General features: G+C 42.3%; 2 protein-coding genes across 6 annotated transcripts in view; both read right to left on the bottom strand.

Moving 5' to 3' along the window:
• Positions 1–1233: 1233 nt before the first annotated feature.
• gpr132b (G protein-coupled receptor 132b) lies at positions 1234–5275 on the bottom strand. Of its 4 annotated transcripts, XR_013133181.1 has the most exons (3): positions 5153–5275; positions 2168–3956; positions 1234–2008 (listed from the first exon to the last, which is right to left on the bottom strand). XR_013133181.1 is itself a non-coding variant. In XM_077016978.1 (2 exons), exon 2 carries the CDS (start codon positions 3949–3951, stop codon positions 2881–2883), a length of 1071 nt encoding a protein of 356 aa, XP_076873093.1. In that variant the 5' UTR covers positions 3952–3956; positions 5153–5275; the 3' UTR covers positions 1235–2880. The 4 variants fall into 4 exon arrangements, 3 of the variants coding, with proteins under 3 accessions (XP_076873093.1, XP_076873095.1, XP_076873094.1); XM_077016978.1 differs by having other exon boundaries at positions 1235–3956; XM_077016980.1 differs by lacking the exon at positions 5153–5275 and adding an exon at positions 4044–4472 and having other exon boundaries at positions 1235–3972.
• A 338-nt stretch (positions 5276–5613) lies between these two features.
• Positions 5614–13514, bottom strand: part of vipas39 (VPS33B interacting protein, apical-basolateral polarity regulator, spe-39 homolog) — an 8238-nt gene continuing 337 nt past the window's right edge. For both annotated transcript variants that reach the window (XM_077016975.1, XM_077016976.1), the window contains exons 2-19: positions 13472–13514; positions 11218–11314; positions 10994–11125; positions 10865–10897; positions 10719–10777; positions 10551–10607; positions 10348–10440; positions 10192–10225; positions 9994–10096; positions 9783–9810; positions 9521–9594; positions 8662–8737; positions 8188–8310; positions 7372–7413; positions 7038–7214; positions 6430–6519; positions 6190–6294; positions 5614–5874 (exon numbers count right to left, since the gene is read on the bottom strand). The exon at positions 13472–13514 is cut by the window's right edge and continues 47 nt beyond it. In XM_077016975.1, the coding sequence (XP_076873090.1) occupies positions 5854–5874; positions 6190–6294; positions 6430–6519; positions 7038–7214; positions 7372–7413; positions 8188–8310; positions 8662–8737; positions 9521–9594; positions 9783–9810; positions 9994–10096; positions 10192–10225; positions 10348–10440; positions 10551–10607; positions 10719–10777; positions 10865–10897; positions 10994–11125; positions 11218–11314; positions 13472–13514 (1387 nt within the window). In that variant the 3' untranslated portion in view covers positions 5614–5853. The remainder of the gene's footprint in view (positions 5875–6189; positions 6295–6429; positions 6520–7037; positions 7215–7371; positions 7414–8187; positions 8311–8661; positions 8738–9520; positions 9595–9782; positions 9811–9993; positions 10097–10191; positions 10226–10347; positions 10441–10550; positions 10608–10718; positions 10778–10864; positions 10898–10993; positions 11126–11217; positions 11315–13471) is intronic.

Below are 13514 nucleotides of genomic sequence, written 5' to 3'. Positions count from 1 at the left end.
GCTTGCAATGATGTTTTCTTCATCTCAAAATCAAATATCAAAACAACTTACTGAAACAAAAGCCAACAACAGTGTCAAATGTTGCAATAACTTGTCATGTGCCCTTGGGCATCAATTACATCTCATGCTTTTCACAAGTTGACTTATTGTCTGGAGAAAGTGCAAAAAACATGTCTGCCCACACTGTTAAACCACCACCATCAAAGGCTCGTCTGGTGGCAACAGTGACTGATGCACAGCACTCTCCCTGATGTCTCCAACATCGTTGACGGCCATGATTTCTGCTCAGCTTGAATCGACTTTCATCAGTGAACAGCTCTGAGGCCTGCTGCTCCCTCGTCCAGTGTAAATGCTCCTTGGCCCACGCAGGACGATGACACCTGTGTCTGGTGGTGTGGTCAGGTCCCCTTGCAGGTCGTCTAGCACGCAGACCACTCAGATGTAAACATTTTCAAATGGTCTGACATAACACTTGGGTGTCTCTCAGCTCCCTTAAATGTGCCTGGAGTTGTGTGGCATTCATCATCCAATTCCGCAGGGCACTGTTCATGATGAAATGGTCATCACTGTGGCATGTGGCCACAGGACATCCACTTCTATGCCTTTCTGTGACTCATCTAGTCTCTCTGTGATTCTTTTGCAACCTGTAGATGTCTCAGTGGCCTTTTCTATCTGAGAACATCCTGTTTGAAGCTTCGCAATGGAGAGCTACTGTTGGTCAACAGTCAGGTGTGGTCTTGGTCTCACGATGTTTAAATGTGAGCTGCATGGTGAGGACCGTTTAAATACAAATACTAATTCACCATGGAAACATACTGGTCCATTCATGGATCAAACACCTGTTGTGAACTTTGCCATGTGAAAGACCCAAAAGAGCCACTCTCCAAGCCCCGACCAGCCATACCAACGTGTATCAGTCCAGTCTGACTCTTCACTGTCACATGACTCTCTTGGCAGAAAGTCATGTGACAGTGACTTTGTTCTTATTCCATAACCACTTCCTTCCTGCTTTCCATGAGTACCACAGAGGTTGTTTTCACATCTTTTCATATTTGTGCATTTATTTAGTAAATATTTTTATTTTTATAATTTTGACTATGGGCTTTGAATATTATGTTTATGCTTTAACTAGCCAAAAAATGTGGTGTGGTTTAAATACTTCCTTTTACCACATGAATGAGATGCTAAATAAGATGTTAAACAAAGGTTTTAAGTTATGACAATCATGGCTGTTATTCCAAAGTTGTAATACAAGTTGAAACGAGCTTTAATGAGCTATGACATGTATTTCTTGTGTATTTATTGTTTGTCAGTTTTAGTGATGAGCAAAACACTGGTCAGATTGATAAAATCTCATTTTGCATACAAGATTACTTCAATAGTTGACAGGGGAGTAGGTGGTATCTCTTTCCTGATAATACTCAAATATCCCTTCTGTTTAGGTTAGAAAGAGATTTTGCAGAGACACACATTTAAAATACTACAAATTAAATTGTGGCTTAGGGCTGCTCATGCTTAAGTTCTGTCAGCTTCTACTTGATTAAATGCTTTGATGATTCACATGATCATTTAACTTTCAGCTTTTGAAGGTGTAAGCTACTCAGATATCTTCATGTACATGCGTTCTGGTATTCCCGCAGTGGTGTTTGACTAAGTTCTTCTCGTTCAGATGCACGTTCTCATTATGTTCTCTTCTCGTGGCCTCCTTGTATACATTGTACTTGGAAACTTGTGCACATGACAGTACACTCTCTTGACTTAACTCTTGACTCTCCTTTAGAAGATGTTCACAGTGGACATTTATTTTCATTTTGGTCCAGTGCTTCACAGTGTTAACAATAGACTTTTTCATCCAGTAGTCTAAATCGAGGTAGCAAGTGGTTACATGCATGCAACTAGACTGTATCTTGAGTACAGTTCTTTGAGCCACTGAAGTATGCTGGTTTAACCACATCCACAATACAGGTCTTCTGTTTCTACAATGACAGTATGCAGGTTTACATGCTTTCTGTGAGAGAAATAAGAACTTTAACTTCATGGTTTCCATTAAATGAACCCCACAAAATGTTAAATGTATATACGAATCGAGAGTTAGGAATCAAATCCCACACCCAGATGTGGAGATAAACAAACAAATGTGACCTAATATGAACACATTTCTGCTTACTTGAATCTGTGAATGTTTAGCCAATTCTAAAGCTCTTTGAGAAGGAAGACAATGTGGACTTGCTGAAAGCAAACAGTTCTGCAAGCAACAAAGACACACAAGTAAATGAGTGAAACAGCTACAATACAGACTGCCAAACCACATCATATTGTTATTGTACAATCACATATAATGCCTTGCAATACAAACAAAGTTTAAACTTGTAGCTATAAGATGGTAACTGACAATATTTTGATCAAATCTGTTTGCTTGTTAAATCCTGCAAGTGCTATGACTTAGAAGCAGAGAGCAGAATCCTGTTACTTCAGAGCTTGGTCAGGACCTTCATAGCGCAATACATAATGATTGATGTGCGATATATCTATATATTGTCTATATATTGCAGTTTTCTGTGATCAATACTGCAAAGGACAATATTACAACAAACAAATGTACTGGGTAGTCCTATTAAACAGCTACATGCACAAAGAGCAACTCAATGAATGCTTCTAATCATAGATGCTGACACCACTAGCAACCAATGCCACAATTATTGCAGTGTGTTCAGCTCCTTGGTAGCAGGAAGTGAAAGCTGTGATTACAAGCAAACACGAAGCCTTTGAGAAACCAAGAGCTTAGTAGGTGTCTTATGGGTCCTGCTTCTCAATGTGTTACTCTTTCTTGTTTTCCGTTTTAGCCCACCTGTAAGCTCCAAGAACCTTCATGTCCCATGTTTAAAAACATACAGTCTGAGATGAACGTGGATCCGCTGCAGGAATATTGTCCTGGTCCTGTGTGGGGATCAAGTGTAAAGAGGTATTGAAGTCAAGCGTCTTGTCCTGGCTGCTGTCCCTGAAGTGTCCGGGGGGTGACGTCCAGCCTTGTGGCCCTGCCAAGCAGCACGGGATGTCCCTGCGTATGTTTTCACTGGAGAGGACGTACAGGATGGGGTTTACTGCGCTGTTCATCGTGGACAGGCCCAGCGAGATGATGTAGGGCGTGTAGACATGCAGCGCAAAGTGACAGTCCTCGAGCCACGCCTGGAAGTGGTAGGTGACCGCACGCACCAGCAGGACGACGTGATACGGCCCGAAACACACCAGGAAGAGCAGCACCACGCCAAACGCCAGGAGGCGCACGTGCTTCTTCTGTCTGGGCCCCAGGGATGCGCTCGCCCTTACGCTGGACAGCACCGCCCTGTTGGTGAGGACGAGCACGACCAGAGGCGCCAGGAAGCCAACGGTGAAGCGGGCGTAGTTGAAGCACGTGACGGTGGCCGTGCTCTGACTCGGCTCAAAGCAGTGCCCCTGTGTGCTCCCTGCCATGGTGAAGACGGGCACGTGGGTCAGGCCTACGGCCAGGCAGCCGGCCACCGTCACCAGCACCGCCCAGCTCTGCCGACGCATGCCGCGCGATTCCACGGCATAGACCATGGCCACATAGCGGTCCACGGAGATGCAGCACAGTAGGAAGATGCTGATGTACATGTTGGTGAAGAAGACGTAGCTCGTCACCCTGCAGGCCAACTGGCTCCAGGGCCATTCGTGATTACGATGCACGTACAGGGCCCAGAGGGGCAGTGTCAGCAGGTAGGTGAGGTCGCACATGGACAGGCTCAGCAGGTAGACGCCCAGGACGTTGCGCTGACACACCTGGAGCAGTGTGAGGTAAACGGTGGCCAGATTGGAAGGCACGCCCACCAGCAGGACTACGCTATACAGCGTCACTAGAGGCACCCGGTCTTTACTGTAGGGAAAGGTGCAGTTCTTGTATCCGCCTGTCACATTCACGGTTGGGTCCTGCATGGTCCCTACAATGAGAACGCACTATTTATATACACATACATATACAGTCTGTTTTCAATCACACACACACACACACACACACACACACACACATTGCCAGAAGTGTGTCTCCTCTTCTCCCAGGCTCAACAAGGCGACAACTACTGAAGTATTTATTTAAGCAGACGCGGTGGGAGCGTGGTCGTCCTGCGAAAATATGGAGGATCACTTCACCCCACAGCCTGAAACGAAGAAGAGACCATTCCCACGACACAGCAGAAGCTTAAGTGGGGGGAACTAATTGAAGAATGGCTGGAATGATCACGCTCTTTGTCGAGTGTGATAGTTTCGTACTTCACATGACTCCATAAACGTGTCTAATAGCTCCAAGTGTGAAGCGCCGGGTGGGCCCAATTACGGGCGCAGCACGCGCGCACTTGGCAGTGAGCCTGAACGACGTAAAACGAAATATGAGTAAGAATGAGATAAACAAATGAGACGGCCAACTTCCATAACGTTTGGTAAGACAGAAATTAGTCACTGTCGACAGATTGGAATAAGATGACCCTGATAAAAAAAGGTTGAAGATGTGTAGTTAAAAAAGTAAAAGTTATGAATTAAAATAATCTACGTCGATAACTAAAGCCAGCCCGCACGCGATCGCCTTTATTGCGTAAATTTCCAACAACAATTTGTTCATTTGTTCAACATCATTAGTTGTAAAGTGTATGAAACCACCCAAATCTCGTCACTCGTCGTTTCTCGCCGGTCGTGCGCGGTTACGGGCCGTTAAAATAGACTCTTGACCGCTATCAAATTAATTAAATGGTGTTTATAATAAATGCAGACGGACGTCTGTAACCTAGCTTCATTAAACATAAACTATCATTGATTTACTTAAAACATAGCAATCCATTTAACCAACAAAGCCGGCAGTAAGTCGGCAAAGAGAAACGCTGCTTCCTAAATTTGAATCAAAGGTAGGTTACATTAGGGATATTCCGCACATCAAACCGGTTATCTGATCTGAACCAACGATACACCGATAAAACGACAAACACGCCATCACGCCGGTAATAATCGCCAATGGGTTAGTGTTACGGACATTAGGACTCCGCAAAAGTTGCTTTATATATATATATATATATATATATATAGACACACATAAGAAATAAAACCTTAATAGTAAATCACATAGACAACGTATGGACGATAAACTTACTGCTCTCGCCAAACAAGCTCTCGCAGAGAAACACTGAAGTCCGAAGAAATTATCATCACACGGTTAACCGCTGTGTTGCGCTCACTATTTCTCTAGAGTTGAGGCACCTTCTCTATTTGCATGGCAAACATATTCTTACTGTGGCAAACTGTGGCAATTCTGCAAAAACGTTGAGAGATCTGTTCACTCTATAGATTAGCTATTATTCAGAAAACACTTTTTAGCTTTCTAATTATAAGCACAAAAAAGAGAGAAAAACGTCTAGTGTGTGTTTTGTAAACAATGTACCAGTAAACATGTTCTTATTAAATAATTTTATTTTCACCTTTTGATATAAAAAGACACTGTTAATCAGGAATATTCATAGACATATGGCATTCTAAATTATATTGACGGTGGCATTCTTGCTGTGATGATATTGCACTTTATCTTAAATGTAGATGGAAAATATCAACATGAAGGACGTAGTAGCAGATCTTGTTCAGTCTCTACGAGCCAGCTAGTTTGGTACACCACAGCCGCAGATGTTCAGAGTCTGGTCGAGACCTCTCAAGCTGTGTTGGGGTAGTGGCCCATCTGTAACCCTTTGATAATGTAACTGTAACTTGTCTGGCTAGATGTCAGATGAAACATCAGAGTAGTCAGTTCACAGAGTCTGCAAAAATCTCTCCATCCCAACTTGGAGATCTTTCCTAGAAGGGTCAGTTCTTCCATCTGATTTGCTATAGGGGAGAGAAATTATCTAAATTAAAATTTCAGAAATTCCGATTCATGATTCATTTCAGTGGTTATAAAAGTAACTTTAATTCTTAGTTTCTTAGGAGAACAAACCAGACATTAAACTGGACAGTGCTAGCAATCACATTAATTGATTACAAATAAATGCAACATGTTGTAAAGCTCATGTCAGAGTGTGTAATTGACCTGTACGTCACAAGTTTCGTCATGACCTGTAACTGGGGAATTTTGAGGTGTGTATGACACAAGTTGTGGCGTGGTCACACAACAGGAAATGACTTGTGAAAAGTTCCTCTCACCAGGTTACCAAGGAGCCGTTCGATCTTCCTGTCCTCTGGTGACCCACGCTCCACCTTCCCCTGGTACACAATCAGCTGCTGGCGGTCCTTCAGGTCTCTGTACATCTGATTGGACCAAAAACATGTCCATCAATCCCATAACATGTTTATGGAGAAAGGCGAGGGGGGGGAATGTAATGTTGGACCAGGTAAATGTTGCAAGGGGTTGCCATTTTAGACTGACGCTGGAGATAAACTCACATCAATGACGATGTCATGGCATTTGTACTTCTGAGCCAGGCTAAGCTTCAGCTCTGCGTCATCAATCAGGTTAACGTACTCCTGCAACACCTGAGAGAGATGGAGACCGTTTACAGGCTACCGAGACACAACATAACGAGACACCATCAAGGTTATTAGTCGTATTCTGATACTGCCAGTAATGATAATTAAATCACATGTCTATATGCACAAATCCTGCATATATAAATCTGAAGATGATTCCAGGTAAGTAACTGCAGTGTATTTAGGTAAGATAGATAGAGAAATAAAAGAAATTGTAGTTAAGTACAAAGTTTCCAGAGAAAAACAAACACTGCTGAGACAAAAGAAACAGGTACATTAAGTGCTTGTGTAGCAGATCAGGTGTTGCTATGCAACAGTGGACGGTTAACCACACAATTCTTTGTGCTAAAGATTTTCTTTTATTTTCAGCACACGATTGTATAATTACTAAATGTTTATAGAAGACAACCCCTTACACAGCCCTGAAAGGTATGAACAGATAAAAATGACAACAGTTGGATAGGAAAGCTCAATTCGTTGATCAACGCCCCCTGGTGGGAGAAGTGTTGTGTGACACGTGTCACCTGTACAGGAGCGTTGTTTTTCTGTAGGATATCCACCACCCTGTGAAACCCAATGGGCGACTTCTTCCTGGTGTAACCCAACCAGTTCTTGGTGTTGAATAAAGTGTCCACATCAAACCAGGATTTCAACTTGGCCCTGGCTCCAAGAGCCGTAAGGATGTACTGCTTCTCTGAAATCTGACAAAGAAAGCATTTTTGTGACCTCAGTCAACATAAACAAAAAAACTACTAAGTAAATGAAAAAAAGATAAATACAACAATTTAAAACTGTTATTTCCAACTGTGGACAATCAGTATAGCAAGTTGACGTTTCTTGAGAAATACCGGCCCTTACCCTAAATGTCTTCCTGATGTTTGTGGGACTGCTGAAAGTGCCCTGCATAGAAACATGTGTCTTTTTAGTGTTTAATAAAATCTGAAAAATATTTTAATTCATTCAATATTTTATTAGCATTGCCTTTGCAAAATATATAGGTAAAACCAATCAGTATAGTCTATACCAGTGTTAAACAGAAATAAAAGTACAAGTACAAAAATAATGCAATTTGTGTTTAGCAGTTTGTGTTCAAAAACAGCTTTCACACTGCCTTTCCAGGTATGAAATGCTACGGCATCTGTCATTTGGGTCTACGAGGGGCTCCTCATGGCGTATATTAGAAGAGCTCTTGAAGAAAGTTCAACTAACAGCTCTGTTTTCACGATGAGCTGTGGGTGTCAGTGGGCAGCTCACACTTGTGTTTATGACATAAGCACTTTAACACGTTTCTCACGCTGCTACTGGCTGCGGCCGACCTGTAAAGCACTTCACACTTTACACGAGCTGCCTCACACCTGGCCAGCGTGACACCTCCATCTTTCCTTGCTACGACCTCTCCCTCCATCAGACTGCAGCAACCGTCGTCAACTCAGTGTCGGCACATTCCATCATCAGAGAGCAGCGCACAGGTCTGTGCAAGGCGCCATTTATCAAGTGTAGAAGTGTGTGTGGGTGTGAGACTGTTCATAATCACAGTCATCACATTGTGCATTGAAACATCACTCAAAAGGGTCAAACTGAGTGGAGTTTAACCAGCACTAACATACACATATACATATTTAGTCCATTCACAATCCATTGGCTGACTTCACAAAATGAATTGAGAGTGGTTACCTCCGACTCTCCGTAGTGGTAGAAGCAGGAGTAGTACAGGGTGGTAATGATGGGCATGTTCAAGATGGAGGCTTTTCGAGGAAACTTCTTAAAAATCTCTGCCGTACCTTTCTTATCAGCTGCCTAGGTAAAGCACACAGAAAATCATACATGAAAAAAACACTAATACTACCACACACATTCAAACATCATTAGATTACAAATGTTCCATTTACATCAACATCTGGTTCAACACAACCATATCACACACACACAAACACGTCTTTAAATCTGGCAAATTTTGTACATGCTATTTTAGCATTTGAGGGCACAATGCCTGTTTCAACTAAAATTTGTATGGCATGCAACTGTGGGTTTGACATCTCACAAGAAAAGAAAGACCTCAGAAAGAGAAAACAGGAAGAAAAAGCAACAAGACTACGAAAAAGAGGATGTTGTAGGAGTGTCGTGCGTTAAAATAGGGCAAGTTCACACCTCTATGATGATCTGTCTCTCCAGGAGTGTGTAGTGGTCTTGCACATGTGACCCATCATCCTGTGAGAAAGGAAGACTAAGAGCAAACAAGGAGGTATTAACACCTCAGCTCAAAACTAGGACATATTGTCCACCACAGCTCAAAACTAGGACATAATGTCCACCACAGCTCAAAACTAGGAGGGGGACAGCTGGAGGTGCTCACAAGGGGAGGGCCACACAGTCAGAAATCATTTCGTTCTTATGATAAATCTAAGTTATGTTTGAATGGTGAGGTCTTTGCCAAGAGACCATATATAAATAAATACAATACAAAGCAATCAATTCAGTTCCATTAAGTATCCCAGCTTTCATTGGGATTTTTGAATTAAAACATGGTTGTAGACTGGCTGTAAGCACAATAACCATCAATAACCAGTTATTCTCCCTAACTAGCTAATGCCAGTTCACTGCAATAACTGTAAAATTATGACACCTGATGGTAGAAAGAGAAGCAGCTTTGCTTCTAAATATTGTCAGTGGAAGTATTTCCTTGCTTAGCTGGTCTACGTGACTGTACAGTACAGGTGCTCTGCACCAATGAATACTAAATGATTGCTTACTTTGTGCTATACTCTTCTAACCATTGTGATAAATGTATTAATATATTCTAGGAAAGGTTAACAACTTTGTCATGTACAGCAGTGATCTAAGACAGAACCTAGGCTGACAGCAATAAATAAATACATTTTAATAACCAACATCCTTGCAACAGTAACATCTAGTAATCTGGAATTGAAGTTTCAGTAGATTTATGTTGCATCTTACATGAATGCTGAGGAAAATAATGTGCATGTTGTGTTTTGTTTGTTTGTTTTACCTCACACAGTTTTTAAGGAAGTCCTTCCTTTGGCATTCATCCTTAATACTCAGGTGCCCCTTGTACTGCATCAACTACACAAGCATAACAAGGATTTATCGACACTATCAGCACCCGGCATCATACAGTTACAGCCACACCTTTTTACAATGGACAAACTATTTGGAAAGGCAATGTGAAAACATCCCTTCCTGTTTTGCTAACGGCGAGCCACTGAAGACGGCAGGTGTTAAATAAGAACAGCAGAGTAACGGGCACCTACCGCCATGTCCTCGCTCCTGCCGAGAGCCCTACAATAAAGTCATTTGATAGTTGCTGATCACAGTGATAAATGGGGGGAAATGGCAGTTATTCAAATATAGCCACACACAGGCAAATGAGTCCAAGATGTAGTGACTAGTCTTACACTGAACAGCCTTCACACCAAGTTACAGATGAATAAGGAAAGAAACACATTTGAATCACCAGCTTACCTCATTAGCTCCACCAATAGCTTCTGTTCTCCCATCTCCTTCAGGTAGTGAACATAGTGTCGCAAAGCTACTTCCCTCAACATTAACTCTCGGAAGAGGATTTCTGTAAAAGCGGATTACAGACAAGAACAAGAAATTAAAAGCTGTGACAAGTGTAGTTGTTTTGACCGAGTAAGATCCAAAGTTACAAGTACTAACCTTTACTTAACGATTTCTTTAAATATATTAAGACCTACAACAGAAGACGTCAATTAATGATATAAAACAGACGTTCCGCCATAGGTTCCCTAGATCCTCCTGCATATGTATGAGCATGGTGCCACCTATACAAGGTGCAGGTGATGTGATGCTTACAGCAGTGATGACATTGCCATCATGAGCACTGACTGATTCATCCAACAGCAGCAATTTATCCTGCAGAGAGCGGAACTTCTCCAAGGAACACACCTGCAGAGAAATGGATACTCCTCAGCAACAAAGTCAAACTGGCCACAAGAAAACACACATTTAACTGAGGCTGAAAATATTGAACAGTAAATTAGGTGAAGGTTGTCTACCTTGCCTTTCCTCATTCTCTTCACAGTTTCCTCAGGGCTCCAGTCATTCAAATAGTCCTACAATTACAGTTCATTGCTTTCAGGGTAATACAAATCCACTACTAATGGCTGAACAATATAATACATAAGTTCAATTTGACCATATAGAGTCTAGGCAGGGGGATTTACCTCAGACTTTGGTTTGCGCAGTTCAGGTGCATATACTCTAGTAGATGTTTCAGTAAAAGCTACAAAACAGTGAGGAACATCAACAATAGAACCAGCAAATCTGCACTAATTCATTTAGTGTTGCATTGAGATTAACATTAACTTACATTCAGAAAATGACTGGAATGGCCTGCCTTTGGCTAAGACAGAAACTGAGTGTTAGGAAATACAGGGGCAGGGCAGGGGTTGTTTGTAGTTGTTTGCCAACTCAGAGCAACAGATCACTTAAGGATTACCTTTGAACAGGGAGCTTAAGGAGTAACCAGAACCTTGTTTGGGCAAAGAAGGGGTGGTATCGATTTTCGGAAATCCGTGTTCCCCACCTGAACGAATGCTGGATGCGGTCTCTTTGACAGACCAGGAGATACCTGTAGTCCAATAACAAAGATCACAAAGTAAAGGGCCGAGGTGAGGAAAGTTGCTTGCTAATACACCTGAAACGAGGCCCATCTTTGCTTACTTCCAACCGGCTCCCCGCTCCAGCTGACCTTCTCAACATCGTCCTCGTCATCGTCGTCAACAAGGATGCTAAACACTGCGCGTTTTGACTCTTTCAACTAAGTAAAATTGTGAAAAAACAAAAATGAAATGTAATGCAATCTTGCACTTAGTTATTACAAGGCTATTGCAAGAATGTTTGTATAATTAAGCATAGCTAGCAATAGCTAACTACCCGTTAGAACTTCCTAGAAGGAGAATCTCTTTCCGAACATAAGAGCAGTTTCAATGACTTTGTTCTAATTCAGCTGGCCTATTAACAGATTTCCTGTTCCTGTATAGACTGTTTTATTTGCTACTCTGCAAAACGTATTCCAAATCTGGTCACCCTTTAACACATCTCTCCATATGACCCTATCTTCACACACACTTCCCTTTTCACAATGACACTGCATACTCTAATCTCCTATACACAGGTGCATCTCAATGAATTAGAATATCATCAAAAAGTTAATTTATCTCAGTAATTCAATACAAAAAAATGAGACGCATATATAGATTCTTGACAAACAGAATAACATATGTCAAGAGTTTATTTCTGTTAATGTTGATTATTATGGCTTACAGGCCAATGAAAATTCATAATCATCTGAAAATTTGATTACAAGACCAACTGAAAAGATTATTTTTAATTCAGAAATGTTGGCCTACTGAAAAGTATGTACAGTAAATGCACTTGGTCGGGGCTCCTTTTGCACGAATTACTGCATCAATGCGGCGTGACATGGAGGTGATCAGTCTGAGGTACTGCTGAGATGTTGTGGAAGCCCAGGGTGCTTTGATTGCAGACGAGCTGAAGGCTGCCTTGTTGGGTCTGGTGTCCCTCACGTTCCTCTTAAAGATACCCCATAGATTCTAGGTCAGGAAAGTTTGCTGGTCAATCAAGCACAGTGATACTGTGGTTATTAAACCAGGTATTGGTACTTTTGGCAGTGTGGACATATACACTCACCGGCCGCTTTATTAGGTACACCTTACTAGTACCGGGTTGGACCCCCTTTTGCCTTCAGAACTGCCGTAATCCTTCGTGGCATAGATTCAACAAGGTACTGGAAAAATTCCTCAGAGAGTCTGGCCCATAATGACATGATAGCATCACGCAGTTGCTGCAGATTTGTCGGCTGCACATCCATGAGGCGAATCTCCCGTTCCACCACATCCCAAAGGTGATCTATTGGATTGAGATCTGGTGGCTGTGGAGGCCATTCCAGTACAGTGAACTCGATGTCGTGTTCAAGAAACCAGTCTAAGATGATTCGTGCCTTATGACATGGTACGTTATCCTGCTGGAAGTGGCCAAATTCTGACCCTACCATCCAAATGTCACAGCAGAAATCAAAACTCATCAGACTAGGTAATGTTTTGTCCAATCTTCTATTGTCCAATGTTGGTGAGCCTGTGTGAATTGTAGCCTCAGTTTCCTGTTCTTAGCTGACAGGAGTGGCACCCAGTGAGGTCTCCTGCTGTAGCCCATCCACCTCAAGGTTCGACGTTGTGAATTCAGAGATGCTCTTCTGCATACGTCTGTTGTAACGATTGGTTATTTGCTGTTTTATCAGCTTGAACCAGTCCGGCCCTTCTCCTCTGACCTCTGGCATCAACAAGGCATTTGCACCCACACAACTGCCGCTCACTGGATATTTTCTCTTTTTCGAACCATTCTCTGTAAATCCTAGAGATGGTTGTGTGTGAAAATCCCAGTAGATCAGCAGTTTCTGAAATACTCAGACCAGCCCGTCTGGCACCAACAACCATGCCACGTTCAATGTCACTTAAATCACCTTTCTTCCCCATCCTGATGCTCGGCTTGAACTGCAACAGATCGTCGTGGCCATGTGTACACGTTGCAGTTGCTGCCATGTGATTGGTAGACTCGACATTTGCGTTAATGAGCAGTTGGACGAGTGAACTTAATAATAATAATAAGTGAGTGTACATGCGTTTCACTTTTTGTATTGAATTACTAGATTAAATTAACTTTTTGATAATATTCTAATTTATTGAGAGGCACCTTTATGTATGTATGTATGTATGTATGTATGTATGTAACACACACACACACACACACACACACACACACACACACCTACTCCTGAAGGATAAACTGTGCGTTAATGCAGTCCGGGGCCCCGGAGGAGTGGCGGTGGGATCCGAGGGCTAAAGCTCACGGTGTTTGCTGAAGCCCCAGGGGGTAAACACAACCCTTGCACTACTACCTTAGTAAACTCGTCGTCCTCGTCGTCAAACGTGAACGCGCGG

This window comes from Brachyhypopomus gauderio, chromosome 9 (genome assembly GCF_052324685.1).
Source record: "Brachyhypopomus gauderio isolate BG-103 chromosome 9, BGAUD_0.2, whole genome shotgun sequence".
NCBI lineage: Eukaryota > Metazoa > Chordata > Actinopteri > Gymnotiformes > Hypopomidae > Brachyhypopomus > Brachyhypopomus gauderio.
Note: the sequence above shows the minus strand (reverse complement) of the source record. Positions and strands in the feature narration are given on the sequence as shown.

What these genes read in the sequence shown, in the direction of transcription:
- gpr132b (XM_077016978.1), bottom strand. Translation starts at nt 3,951, where the DNA reads ATGCAGGACCCAACCGTGAATGTGACAGGCGGATACAAGAACTGCACC.